Raw genomic sequence first — 13,768 nt, forward strand, 5'->3', positions numbered from 1 at the left:
TCATACTAGGAAAACTAACACGTTTTAATTTTAACAGTTATGATTATGTTGGGGAGTAGGAGGTGTAAATCATACTTAATGCCCCGGCTTCTTCTTTACCTTCTCCCAGAGAGTGCAGGTTGGTTTACAGTCAGAGTTACTGCAGTTAGGACCTTGAAGGTGGGACAGGCCTGTGCTGCTCAAAACTCTGTATGAAGAGCCCTCTCCTGGGGAATGGGAGTGTCCCTTTGACCGTGGGGAAGGGACGTGCAGTTCCAGGAAACACTTGCCAAACCACAGAGATTGCAGGCCTACTGCCCATCCGTTATTATCATCATTATTTAACATCATTCAAAGGTCAGAGCCAAAATAAATGGTCTGTCAGCCAAGTGAGTGACCAGCCTTTACCACAGGCATTGGAGGCCCTTTTGGTATTTAGTAGCAATGACTTGGATCGTATTCTTGTCTGATTCCATCAATCTGGCTGGGCTTCTGCTTTCTGCTGTCTTGCCACAACTTTTTTTTTTTTTTTTGGCAGTGCCCCCCTCCCGTCCCCCTGTAATAGTTACTTGGTATGTGTTTGCTGCTTTATTTTTTTAGAACTTAAACAATGAAAGGGGTTGAATTAATTGTGCTAGTGAGTGATGAAAGCACTCACGGAGGCTTTTTGGGGCTCCTGAATTTTGGGTTCTGGTCCACCTCTGAAATTCTGCTCCCCTTGGGGATAAAGAATAGTTTTGTGGTCAAAAGCATAGAGCTAAGACTCAAGAGTTCAAATCCTGACTCTGTCACTTAGTAGCTGAATAATCTTGGGCAATTTGCTTAGCCTCTCTGTGCTTCAGTTTCTTCATTATAAAATGAATTTAGTAATAAAAATCTCCTTCATGAATTTGAAATTTGATAGTACATGAAAAGTGCTTGGAACAGTGTCTGTCTCAATGTGTTGGCTGCTATTATTATTAGGCTGCAGAAATCATACCAAGATGTCAGCCTTATATTGAGATCACTTTGGGTTGAGGCTGTTTGGGAAGGAGGTGCTTGGGATTCTATTTGGAGATGGATAATGGGAAGTCCCCTTCTCCCCCCCCACCCCCACCCCAAGCCCAGACCATCCAGAGAGATGGAATCCCCCCCAACCCCGGGGATAAAATGGAGTGAAATTATGATCACTCAGAAGTGTCTGCATCCTAGGGCTCATGGCCAACTTCATTCTAACAGAAGGGATGTTCAGTTTGGGTATGCATAAATTTTGCTCCATCTGCTTACCAGCGCCCAGTATTCAGGCACAGCATCTGTTGCCTAGGCAGGGGAACAAGGTATCCTCGTGGACTTTGAACCAGACCTATCTATCTGGCTCTGAATCTTAGGTTAGCTTGTTGACTTCTTTGAGTCTCAATTTCTTTCTCTATAAAATAGCAATTATAATTCTGACATTTCAGGGATGTTTTGGAGACTAAATCATATGGCACATGTAAAATACCCCACATAGTGTTTGGCCTTAGAAGACATTTGCTTTGTTAGCTTCCTTCCCTTTCTTCTGATTCTTCCCTCTCTGCTAAATTTATTAAGAAAGCCTCAATGCAGGAAATAATTGAGAGGAGTGCTTTCAAATTTAATGTGGGGTGGGGGGATCTTGTTAAGTTACAGATTCTGATTCAGCGGGTCTGGGGTGGGGCCTGAGTCCGCCCTTCTCATCAGTCCCCAGGTGAAACTAATGCTGTGTCTGAGACCCTCACAGCAGCACAGCTCTGTATTTCCTCCCTTTGCCTCTCATCATCACCTTTTAGATTCATGTTAGTCTTTTAATGGTCTTACCACACACGTGCACTTCTAGGATCATCATTTGGAGAAATAGCAAGGGCTGTATGTTATCACACCCCTTAGAGCGCTCTCCCTCCAGCATAGGCAGCAATGGTGGAGGTCTAGGAGAAACCTATCTTGGGCATTTTGTCAGAATCCCCATGAGCCTGGAATCCCAAACTGTTTTCCATAAAATACTGTGCTCCTGTCTGTTGACGGCCTCCTTTCTGAATCTGGGTCCCTCCATGATGCAGATTGCAGGTCAGTTAGGTTGGGGAAGTTTTCTTTGTTTCTTTAGAGTTTGGAGGGAGTTGACTTGAAGACTGTGCTTCTGTCCTCACTAAGCACCTTAGATATTTTTAGAGCTATGTGTTCCAACTACTAGCCTTCTCCAGGTTCATTAGATTATGTTCTCTCCAGTGTACACAGATGGAGGAGTCTACTTTTGTTTTTTTTTTCTTTTTGTCATACACACTTGTGAGTGCTGTGGCATATTCTTTGATTGGTTCTGGATTTGATCAGGTTTTTCAGATTTACTTTTGAGAACCCTCCTCACTGTTGTTTCTCTGTAGCATTGGATCTTTTTTAAGATTTTATTTATTTATTTGAGAGAGAGAGAGAGATAGCGAGAGAGCTCAAGCAGTGGGGAGAGGGAGAAGCGGGCTCCCCGCTGAGCAGAGAGCCCGATGCGGGGCTCCATCCCAGGACCCTGGGATCATGACCTGAGCCGAAGGCAGACGCCTTAACAACTGAGCCACCTAGGCATCCCACATTGGATCTTTTAAATATTTTAACTTCTTCTTTTCTCTTCCTTGCATTACTTACTGGAACTTTTTTTAGTCTGAACCATCATCAGGGTCAGATGTATCTGCTGTGTGCATGTTGGGAATAGGCCCTTATTGTCCTCAGGCAACTTTTCTTGAAGTAAAAAATGCAAAGGTGACTAATCTCTTTGGGTTACATCCCTTTGAATTAGAGATATGGAGAAGAAATAATAGCCTCCTTCTTTTTGTTTTGTTTTTTTAAATTGAAGCAACCTTTTTTTTTTTTTTTAGAACACTCCAAAATGTCTACAAGCTAGGGCTTGGTTGCTCATCAGCCATGTTACAAAACAAAGCAAGTCTAATGAGTCTCTTTTAGGCTTTCCTTCATCCTGTTTCATGAAGAGTTTCTCCTATCTGGTGGGGCTCTACCTAATAGGTTTGCCAGTTTGGGGAATAATTTGAAAATAGTCCCAGGTAAGAACCCAGGTATTTTGAAAGTTAAGATGGACAAGTATTGTGGGGGGAGAAAAATAGGGAAAATATTTGATGTAAAGAAAAGTCAGAGGAGCCATTAATATTTTCACCTTATCTAGATATATCAATCAGGGTCATAATAGAAAACAGCACACTCAATAATAAAGGGCAATTTACAAAGGTAGGTGTACGGAAACCCAGGACTATTTGTAGCTGAGTTGTTAGCGCCCTTGGGCCTAAAAGTGACCTTGGCTGGGAGGGACCTGACCTCACTATTCTTCCCCCACACTTTCAATTTCTCATTTCCTGCCAGAGCTCTCTGTTGGAAGAACCCAACGGGAAGCAGAATGCATAGCAACCTCTTGATACAGTTCATGCTGGGCAGCCTCCTGCGGCACATAGCAGAATGAAGGCGGGTGGACCGAAGACCGAGAGGGGTAATCAGAAGCTGACTAGCACACTAGTTTTACACTTTCTTTTGAAGGACTTGTTCACCTGAAGACAATATCAATATTGAGAACTCCTTGAGGGAAGACACTGTCCTTCCCACTTATATGTGGGACACTGTGTAAAGGATTGTCGAGTGAATGAATGGGACTGTTCATTTCCTTCCTTTCTCTTGACTTGCACTTGGGGCGGCCAGTAATAGCTGGATGCTGCTGTCTTGGTTAAGGACTTGTGTTCTGAATTGAAAGGCATCTCATAGTCATGGCTAACTGACTCAAAGAGATTAACACTTCCTGATCATGTAATTATTCTATTTTTAACCATCTCATTAATAAAACTGTTAAACAAAGATAGAACTTACTATGTTAATATCTTGAGTCTTTTTGTTTTATTGTTGTTTTTATAAATATCCAGATTTAGCTAGGCAATACATTCATGAATCTTTAGCCCTTCTCAGTGACTTTTTAAAAAAAGATTTATTTATTCTAGAAAGAGGGAGAGAGAGAGAGAGAGAGAGAGAGAACGGGGCAGGGGAGGGGCAAAGGAAGGGGGAGACAAGCAGACTTCCTGCTGAGCAGGGACCCTGAGATCATGACCTGAACCAAAATCAAGAGTCACAGACGCTTAACTGATTGAGCCACCCAGGCATCCCCTTTCTCAGTGACTATTAAATCTAACCCTGTTATTTCTCCTCTTACCAGTGCCCCACTGGCGAGCAGATGGGTAAGCTGTTTAATTTGGGAACCCATGTGACTTTTGATTCTTTCCCAGGCTGCTTCAAGAGAAGAACACACAAAGGGCTAAATTAGCCTATCTTTGGTAGCTTTAAAAGAAGGTCTATGAATAATGCCAGATTTCTCTTAACTGTCCAGAGAGCAGGAGTTGAAAATAGAAATGAGTTATTAGGTGTAAATTTTGGAAAATTTCCTCATGCAATCAAATTGTCATCCCTAATGATTCTCAGACATTAGTATTTTATAGGAAGAGATAGAGCTAAATGCTACAAGTGACTACTTTGGAGGCACCTGGGGTTCTTGAAGTATTCAGGTGTAAGGGCAGAAGAAAATATATTGGTGGGGAGGGGAATGAGTCCGTTTTCACTTAGAGCTTTGCTATTCTTGCCTGAGGGTTCTCAGGGCGTGTGTGTGTGTGTGTGTGTGTGTGTGTGTGTGTGTGTGTGTGTGTGTGTGGAGATAGGAGAAATGGGGGAGCCTCAGAATCCTTTAAACATCCAGGAAAAAGATAACTTTATCCTTTGTTAAAATGAATTGGGTCCTCAAATTCTATTTGATCTTTGTTTGAAGTTCTGATAGGTTTCTTTGCATACACCATGTTAATGTGTTTTTGACATATCTTCTTACTCTCCTGAAGTCTATTGCTATTTTACATAACTTCAAATCTGAATGGAGTATTGATTTATTTCTTTGCAAGGATTATAACTCTTGGAGGACTTTTTTATAGTTCTATTTCCAGGGTCCGGTCCCCAAAGGCAGAATAGGCATGGCTGGCTCACGTGTATCCCTCACATTATCCAGAATGACAGGCATTCTCTGCTCCCATTTACACCCCCTGCTGTTAAGGTCCCTCTATAAGTGGGTTTCTGAGTTTGGGTCATGACGTCCCTGGCTAAGGCTATGGACCTACAGAAGAATGCAATTTTTTTTTGCTTAATCAGGATTTGAGATTTAAAAAAAACTTTGGTTTCTAGTTTCTTCACATGTCATAACCATTTTGGATTTGACTTTTTGCTTTTGGTATGGGGGTGAAGGGCTAGGGTCACTGGAAAAGCCACTTGCAGGCCTACAGTTGAAGTTTCTACTACAAGCATGTTTTGTTTGGCAGGCGGGGACCACCCCCCACCCATCCCTAGTAAGACTAAACTCCTTCAAATGGAGCACACACTCTCCTGTTTGTCTCAGGCTCTATTACTGCCTGTTGTTAAATTAGTTCTCCTGGGGGCATCCGGAATCTTTTATATTCTGTCTTTTCTGAAACACTTTTAAAAACGGTTCTGTTTTCCAGAATAATTATACCTGTCTGTCTTTACTTTTGGCTTGGAACTTAGCTACTGTGTAAATCAAATGATTCCTTATTCATTATGTACAAATAATAAAATTAACAATTGTATAGTTCTTTAGAATTTATGCGGTATTTTTATGTAATTCATTGGATTATCACAATAATCCCATAGCTAGGGAGGTGGGTATTTTTCTCTGTATTATGGGAGGTTATAATAGCATGGTGATTAAGAGTATAGGCTTTGGAGTTAGACAGTTTGTTGAATTTCACCTTTTGTAATTACTAGTTTAGTCTCAGCTAATAAGCCCGCTCAGTTTCCTCATCTGTAAAATGAGTATATACTACCTATCTTATAGAGTCATTATAAGAAGTAAATAATTAATTCATACAAAGTAATTAGAACAGTGCCTGGCATATAGTAAGTGCTCAATAAATCTTAACTGCTAAAACTATCATTATTATTGTTAACAGTATATGAAGACATGGAAATGGAAAAATTAAGAAATCTACAACAGCTAGTTGGCAGGAGCTTTGAGGCTTTAACCAAGGTTTGGAGGTGTCTGGTACTGGTTTTTTCCTCCCTGTTTACTACTGATTTTCTTATGCGCTTTGGGGGGACTGTAAGATGAATTATCCTTTCTTTTATTTTCTGGCTTCCATACCTTCATTTTCTTTTGTGTCCTCATATTTAGAACTCTTGGCTATTGTCTGTGCAGTCATGGGATCCATCTGTCAGAATTCAGCAAAGTATAGGCATGTCCCTATCCCTGCAGGTGGACTCTCCTTGACACAGAGCTGCTGGGGGCTTCTGGGGTCTCTCTGAAATTTGTCCAGATAGATAGTCTGGAAAAATTAACATCCTGTTTAAAGTAAAAGTATCCTATTGTTGCCACATGGAAGACATTTTTTTAAATAATCAATAAGCATATATTTCTCAGTGCTTTAGTTTCTTTTCTCATAAAAGGGAGGATACTTAACTTTTGGTGATCTCATTTATCATTTCACATCCCTTTGAGGTATTGAGAAAATAGGTTATATTATCCCCAGTGGGGTGGGGCCAGGAGAGGAGTAATGAAGTCCAGTGTGGAAAGAGCACAGGCTATGGAGTCAGGCAGATGAAGTTCAAGTGGCTTTTCCGTTTTCTGTTATATGTCTCCAAGTCCCATTTTCCTCCTCTGTGTAAGGAGGATAACTAGAGAGGATACTGCTCACAGAAGAGATCATGCCAGGTACTTAGCATGTAAATGTGGCTGTTATTAAAGTTGTTGGGGAGGTGACTTTTCACACTGGCTGAGGGTGACAGAGACTCAGGTCTCATCATTCTTAACCGAATGCTATGTGAACTTCTTCACCTGGGTATATTGTTTCTTTACATTTTAAAATCTAGGTGTTTTGACCTTTTATTTGCTACTTTATTTTTTTTTAAAAGATTTTATGTATTTGACAGGGAGAGACACAGCGAGAGAGGAAACACAAGCAGGGGGAGTGGGAGAGGGAGAAGCAGGCCTCCCGCCGAGCAGAGAGCCTGATGCGGAACTCCATCCTAGGACCCTGGGAGCATGACCTGAGCCGAAGGCAGATGCTTAACGACTGAGCCACCCTGGCGCCCTTCTACTTTATTTTTTTTAATTCATTTTTTTATTGTGTTATATGAGTCACCATACAGTACATCATTAGTTTTTGATGCATTTTTAATGTGCCTATTATGGGCAGGTCACTTGGCTGTGTGTTTAGCAAGGCCATGCGCGACACCCATTACATCATAGTCCCAAGTTTACCTCGTGTCACAAGGCGAAGTTAATGTTAGTGAAGCCACATGACCAACAAGGAATATGACACAGAATCTCTCAGATGGTATTGGGGCAGCTATTCTCAGAAAGAGAAAGCAGCAGGTATTTATTATTTACTACGTTGCTCAGCATTGTGTGAGGTTGGGGACACAATAGAAACACCAGAATTTGTCTGTGTCTTATAAGACTGACAATTTTCCAGGGAAAACAGATGTGATTGAAACCTGACACAATTAAAGAATGGTAATAAACACTATGTGATTCAGTCACATTAGTTAAGTGGGCCCTCGTAGACTGGTGGGTAAAAACACAAGTAAATCCACACTTAAAGCATGGCTTGATAAATGAGAATAGAATAATTAATATACAAGGATGTAGAGGAGGCGTTATGTGGTGTGTGTGCATTTAGGTTGGTGGTGTGGGTTCCAGGGAGAGGCAATGCTTGAGTTGAACCTGGTGACTAGTGGGGGATGCCGGAGAGAGGAGTATTGAGTGAGGAGGACCAAAAATCACACTTTGAAAGGCACTGAGAGATGAAAGAGCTTAAGGGTGATAAAGAAAAGTATTTGTTTAGTATTCCTGATGGTCTGAACTTAGGGTTTCCAGGGTTAGTGGTAGGAGAGGAGGCTGGAGAAGTGAGCGAGGGATGTCATTAAAGACATTGTGTCTTTATGGACTAAAGACATGTTGAGCAATATGAGCATCAAGGTGTTGGCAACCAAGCAGGCCAGAGACAATTATCAGATTCAGAATGATCATTCTAGGAGGATCTTCCAGTAAAAACAGGTAAGAAATAGTAAGGGCCTGAATCAAATCTTAGAAGAAAGAAAAAAATGAATGGATGGATGGATGAATAGTAGAGTGAGTAAATGGATGATTGTAGAAGTTCAGAGAAAGGGGATGCCATAGTAGGAACAATATTAGAGGAATACTTTATGATGGAAGAAGATTTGAGTGGTCAGCCCAGTGACTTGTCCATAGTAGGTAATTGGTAAGCTGGGTATTGACTGGCTATGGGATTTATATGAGAGAAGGTAGGGAGTAATACCAGGTTGCACAAATGCCGTGAGATGGTCAAGGAGACAAATCTAATTGGAAAAGAGTGGTAGATAATATGATTTCCTATGCAAATTGTTTGCACATTTTAGAAGGCTTTGAAATGCCAGATTGAGGAGCTTAAACTTATTTCATTAATCAGTAGGAAGCCATTGAAGATTCTTAAACACATATTTTGACATACTCAATTTGGGTTAGAACTGCATTTGTGTGTTGGGCCTCTTCATCATGGTTGGAGGAAGATGTGTCTGGGGAGATGATGCTAGTTCATGATCTTTCTTGGTGGAAGGGATGTGAAATGACAAGAATTTCATGATGATTCTTACATTTAATGGAAATCACACAGACAGCATTAACTTTTTGACTGGAGGATAAAGTTACATGACCCCACTTTGGCTGTGTGGATACTAGAAAAGTCCACTGTGGGGAAACAAAGGAAGACAAAGGAAGGGAGAAATGAGTGAGTACCCATATGAGATTTTTGGTGATACTAGTCTAGAGAGGGATGGAGCAAAGAGAAAGATGGAAGAAACTGCTTGCCCTATAAAGTCTTTTATGGAGAGCAAATACATGGCATGCGCAGCAAGTATCTCATTCCATCCCACTGCAAACGTTAATTCATCATGCTATGTTTTCCTATTGAGCTCAATGGTAGTCTTAGAGTCCTTGTTACACAGTGCTTCAGGCAACTTTTGTCAGCTGATCAGAGTTGGCACTGGAATTCAAACCTATCTGTCATGCCTGGAGTAAGAAATGAATGAGAAATAAATTATGACTGTACTCACAGTGCGAATAAATTTTACTTTTTCAGGTGGAACTTGCGGAAATCTGTGCCAAGAGCGAGCGTTATATTGGCACTGAAGGAGGAGGGATGGACCAGTCCATATCATTTCTTGCAGAAGAAGGAACTGTATGTAACATTGAGCTATTTGGAAATATCAACTGCAACTTCATATGGAGAGGTTCTGGGCAGTCAATTCTATTAGGTTCTATTATAAATGGTATTTATCATCTGCTTTGTAATTCAAGGCTGCTACCAGTTCACCTGTTCTGTTTCATGTTGGTCACCTCTTCCTTAGGCTCCCAGAATAATACCTCAGATCTGTTTTTCTCTTGTGCCTAGTCTTTTCCCCCTTCTATTTCTCTTCATTGTTAAGATGAGATTTCTCAACTCCCTAGTTATTGGGACCGCCTTTCCCGCTCTTGTCCCAAATCACTTCATCTCATGGCATTTTCATAATCTCTTGTTGGTTTTAAACCCAAATGTTAACTTCTCTTACCACATATATTCACAACCCCTCTTTTTATAATTTACTTTTCAGTATCATTTTTCTCTGTCAACATTTTTGGGGCTTCAGTGGTGGGAAAAGAATGTTGACAGTAAGCCAGGGATGAATTCTTTAGCTGGATACCACTTCCCCTTGGCTATCAACTCCCTTAGGCAGAGTAGAGGTTTCGGTTGTTGTCCATAAACTACCCATTTCCAAAATAGAAGTGGACATTTCTTTAAAATCTTTTCTTAGTTTTTCATCAGATTCCTACAAGCTTGGCTATTTTCTAAGAATACCTGGATTTCTTTTTATTAAGAATATTTATTGTTGATTCCTCTAAGCCAAAGACATGAACCATGAGGAAAGGTGGTTGAATGTTAGGAAAATAATCTGGGTGTTTTGGATGAGACCTGACAAGCAGACATGGTGGCAAGAGTGCCGATGTTAATGTCAGTTAGCTATAGAATCTGAACAAAGTCCACATTCTTTGCGCTTGCAAAGCGCTTACTTCACAATCTGGCTCCTGCTTTACCTCTTCATTCTACCCTCTCACCAACCCTCAACCCTCAAACTCTGAGCTCCGGGCAAATTTCAATACCCAAAGCTTTATTAACACCTCATTTTTTTTTTTTTTTTTTTGCCTCTGAACTTGCGTATGCTCTTCCCTCTTTTTGATTTCCTATTTGGGTCAAGAAATCCTCTGTCTGCCCTACTCTTGCTCATCCTTTAAGACTCAGTGTAGATTTCCCTTTTCTCAAAGGAGTCTATACTAGGTGATCAGGTGCTTCAACTCTGTGCCTATAAAGCACCGTGTGGTTTGCTACTGTTGTCACACAACCTAGAAATGTATTTGTCCACTTGATTGTCTTTCCTGCTGGATAGTACACTCTATGAGGGCAGGGTCAGTGTCTGTCTTGTTCACTGTTGTATCTCCAGTACCTAGCACAGTGCCTGGAAGTCAATAAATAATATTTGAATTGAAAGAGTGCATTTTTATGAAGAATTTTTGCTAAGGTAAATAAATAGATAAATGATTAAACATGTTCTGAGTTCTAATACATTATATCTCACCTGTCATTTTTCTTCCAATAGGCCAAGTTGATAGAATTTAGTCCTCTGAGGGCAACTGATGTGAAACTCCCAAGTGGAGCAGTATTTGTGATTGCCAACAGTTGTGTGGAAATGAATAAGGCAGCAACTTCTCACTTCAATATCAGGGTGATGGAGTGTCGGCTCGCCGCAAAGGTAAGAACCGGGCAAACTGGTGAAACCTGGGGTGGGCTTTCTCCTGTCCTCTGTCTCTTTTTTCTTTGCCCCTTTGTCTCTTTCCCTGAAGTTTAGGGCATCATTCTGACTGCAGCAGTATTCTAAATGAAGGTCTTTGGGTGGAGAGTAATTGGATTCCGAACTCTGGAGATAAATAGACCAATAGGTGTGCCCTGCAACGTCGAGGTGTTTGGAAGCTGTAGGGACTTCGCAGCTGAGTCTTCTAGGATGGCACCGGGGAGAAGAGGGTAGTTTATAACTAGGAAGCATAGGCCATGGGCTAGGTAAGGGTGCAGAAGGATAGCTGGAGGTGACTGATGGGAAGTGACCATAACTGATCTTGTTTCTTTGACAAATGTGATGGTAGCCTCCACAGCTGGTCCTCTGAGAAGCACCATTTTTGTAGTGGGCCATCACTGGTCACTTGAAAAATACAGGCTTTATGTAACGCTCCTGTGCCCAAAAGACTGTTACATGTGTGCAAAGGAAACAGAAACCAGGAGGGAGTCTTGGCAATTCTCTGTTGCACAGTTTAGAAGACCCTTGCCAGTCAAACCTTAAATCTACTTAGGAAGTATTCACTGAATACCTGTTATATGCCTAGGACCATGAAGATACACAAAAGGATATAAGACATAAGAATAGAGAGAGCAGAGTGGAGAGTTAAAATTAGAGGATGTGAAATAGGAAATGGTTAGTATGTGATCAGGTGGTATATAAGCAGGTGCTCCAAAAAGTGACACAGAAATGAAATGTTGTGGAGGATCCAGAAGGGTACATGGTATGACCCGAAAGAGAGAGAGCTAAGGCTGGGAGCCGGGGGGTTCTGGCTTAGGAGCTGCACTGTGCTTTCTCCTCGTTAGAATGATGTTTAGAAATTTAAATCTGATCAGATAATTCCCCTGCTTAACACCTTTTAAAACTTTTTGATTTCATTGGAATAAAGTAAAAAGTCCTGTCACTGCTTAGCCTTGCAAGATCTGATGCCTGTTCACCTCATCCTCTTCCTGTCTTAGCGTCGCCTACTCCCATTACACTCCAGCCATAATGCCCATTCCCACCCCAGGGACTTTGCACATGCCCAGAATGCTCTTCCCCTAGCCTTCTTTGAAGTCTCAGCCTAAATGTTCCCTAGGAAGCCTTCCTTGACCTCCTTACTCCCAGACTAAGGTAAGTCTCCCTTCATATTTCGTAGCTCTTGCACTTCTCAGTTACAGAACTTATCACAATTGTTTAATGCCTGTTTCCTCCTTTTGATTCAACTTTATCTGAATATTGTACACATAAGGGTTATCCCTTGTGACTGACTTGCCACTTCATCCTGCTCCCACCCCCCCGAAGTTGTCAAGTTAGGGAGAGTAGAGATAGGATGAGCCAGAAAAATAAAAAAGTTTTTTTTTTCCCCCTGGAAAATTCTGACATTAACATTTTTTAAAAAATCATGATTTAAATGTTTAAAATAGAATTTACTCATTCAAATAATTTCTAAAAATTATGTAAAAGAAATGTTTTAATATTAAGCTCTTCACAGTATATGATCAGTGCATATATGAGAAATAGTGCAGTAAACTTTTTTCAATATCAAGGCTTCAGTGAACTGTTTGTTCCTTTAGGACAAGCTTCCTCTTTCAGGAGATGGAAGAAATTAGTGTCTTATTTGTTTGAGGGCCTTATTCGTGCTGACTTTACTTTGAGATTGATGAGTAAGTGTTGCCTTCCTGAGGAGACTTCAAGCATACACAACATTGTTTTCAAAGTCTTATCATGAAATGAGATATCCTCTACAAGATCTACGGGTGAGCTCAAACAAGTATGAGATGTGAAATGGGTTCACCTTGTGACTACTGTCTTCCTGAAATGCAAGTAGAGAGAGGAATGCAGTTGTGGTGGTGAATCTCTAGTGAAATGTTAGGGTAGGGAAATGGTCTGAGAGTTAACTGGAAAAAAAAGGCATCTCTTTTGGGAGCAGTATCTGGAAACCTTAATCCACTATAGAACTTCCTCAAGAACAGGAGTTGATAGCTCCATATGAGTCTTAGAGGTACTCTGGTCAGCGAAATTGGCATCTGAATTTTGCTTTATGCTGCACACTCCTCTCAGTTGATGCATACTCTGAATTTGTCTTTTAAAATATGGAAGAAAGTAAAGTGAAAGACTTTATCAAGATGGAAAATGTTTTTTAATTCATGTTGCTGCAAACCACTAGTTTATAATAAGTAAAGATAAAACTAAAATAAAGTTAGAACTGCTAATATGATCTTGATGTTAAGAACACACTTTTGCCTAGGTGGGGCACCTGGGTGGCTCAGTCAGTTAAGCATCTGGCTCTTGGTCTCAGCTCAGCTCTTGATCTCAGGGTCGTGAGTTCAAGCCCCACATGGGCTCCATGCTGGGTATGGAGAAAGAAGGAAAGAGAAAGAAAGATTAAAAAAAAAAGAAAGAATATACTTTTGCCTAAGAGCGTAGGCTGGAATTCTGCTAAGCATATTTTCCTTCCAAAGTGGTTCCACTCTTTTCTCTATATATGAATGAATATAATATTTGTTTGGAATTGGTCTCATTAAATTGGGAAATAAACATCCCATGTAAAAAGGTAAGGAACACTGTCTTAATCTGGACAAACTGTCTGTTTTCAGACAGTAAAAATGAAGTATCGGGGCAGAAATGACTAATTAGGATAGTTTTGAAAATGACACTGATCAGATGGAGCTCTACACAGCAAAACTGTATTGAATGACACTAATTTTCCTATTCCTCCTATGAAAATGAGTACCTTTTGTATCTACTTAACACAGGGAAGTACACTAAACCAACGAAGATGGTTTTTCTTTGTTTTGCTTTTATGTTAATAGTTTCGTCTATATCCTCAAATCTCCTTTCTCTCCCTCTTTCTCTTTCTCCC

The 13,768-nt window shown here is 40.7% G+C and overlaps 1 protein-coding gene across 5 annotated transcripts in view; it reads left to right on the forward strand.

The window, feature by feature from the left end:
• The window catches only part of GALK2 (galactokinase 2), a 132,889-nt gene that overhangs the window by 70,104 nt on the left and 49,017 nt on the right, over window positions 1–13,768 (forward strand). For all 5 annotated transcript variants that reach the window (XM_027569735.2, XM_027569734.2, XM_027569736.2 and 2 more), the window contains 2 exons: window positions 9,141–9,239; window positions 10,693–10,845. In XM_027569735.2, the coding sequence (XP_027425536.2) occupies window positions 9,141–9,239; window positions 10,693–10,845 (252 nt within the window). The remainder of the gene's footprint in view (window positions 1–9,140; window positions 9,240–10,692; window positions 10,846–13,768) is intronic.

This window comes from Zalophus californianus, chromosome 6 (assembly GCF_009762305.2).
Source record: "Zalophus californianus isolate mZalCal1 chromosome 6, mZalCal1.pri.v2, whole genome shotgun sequence".
In the NCBI taxonomy this organism is placed as follows: Eukaryota; Metazoa; Chordata; class Mammalia; order Carnivora; family Otariidae; genus Zalophus; species Zalophus californianus.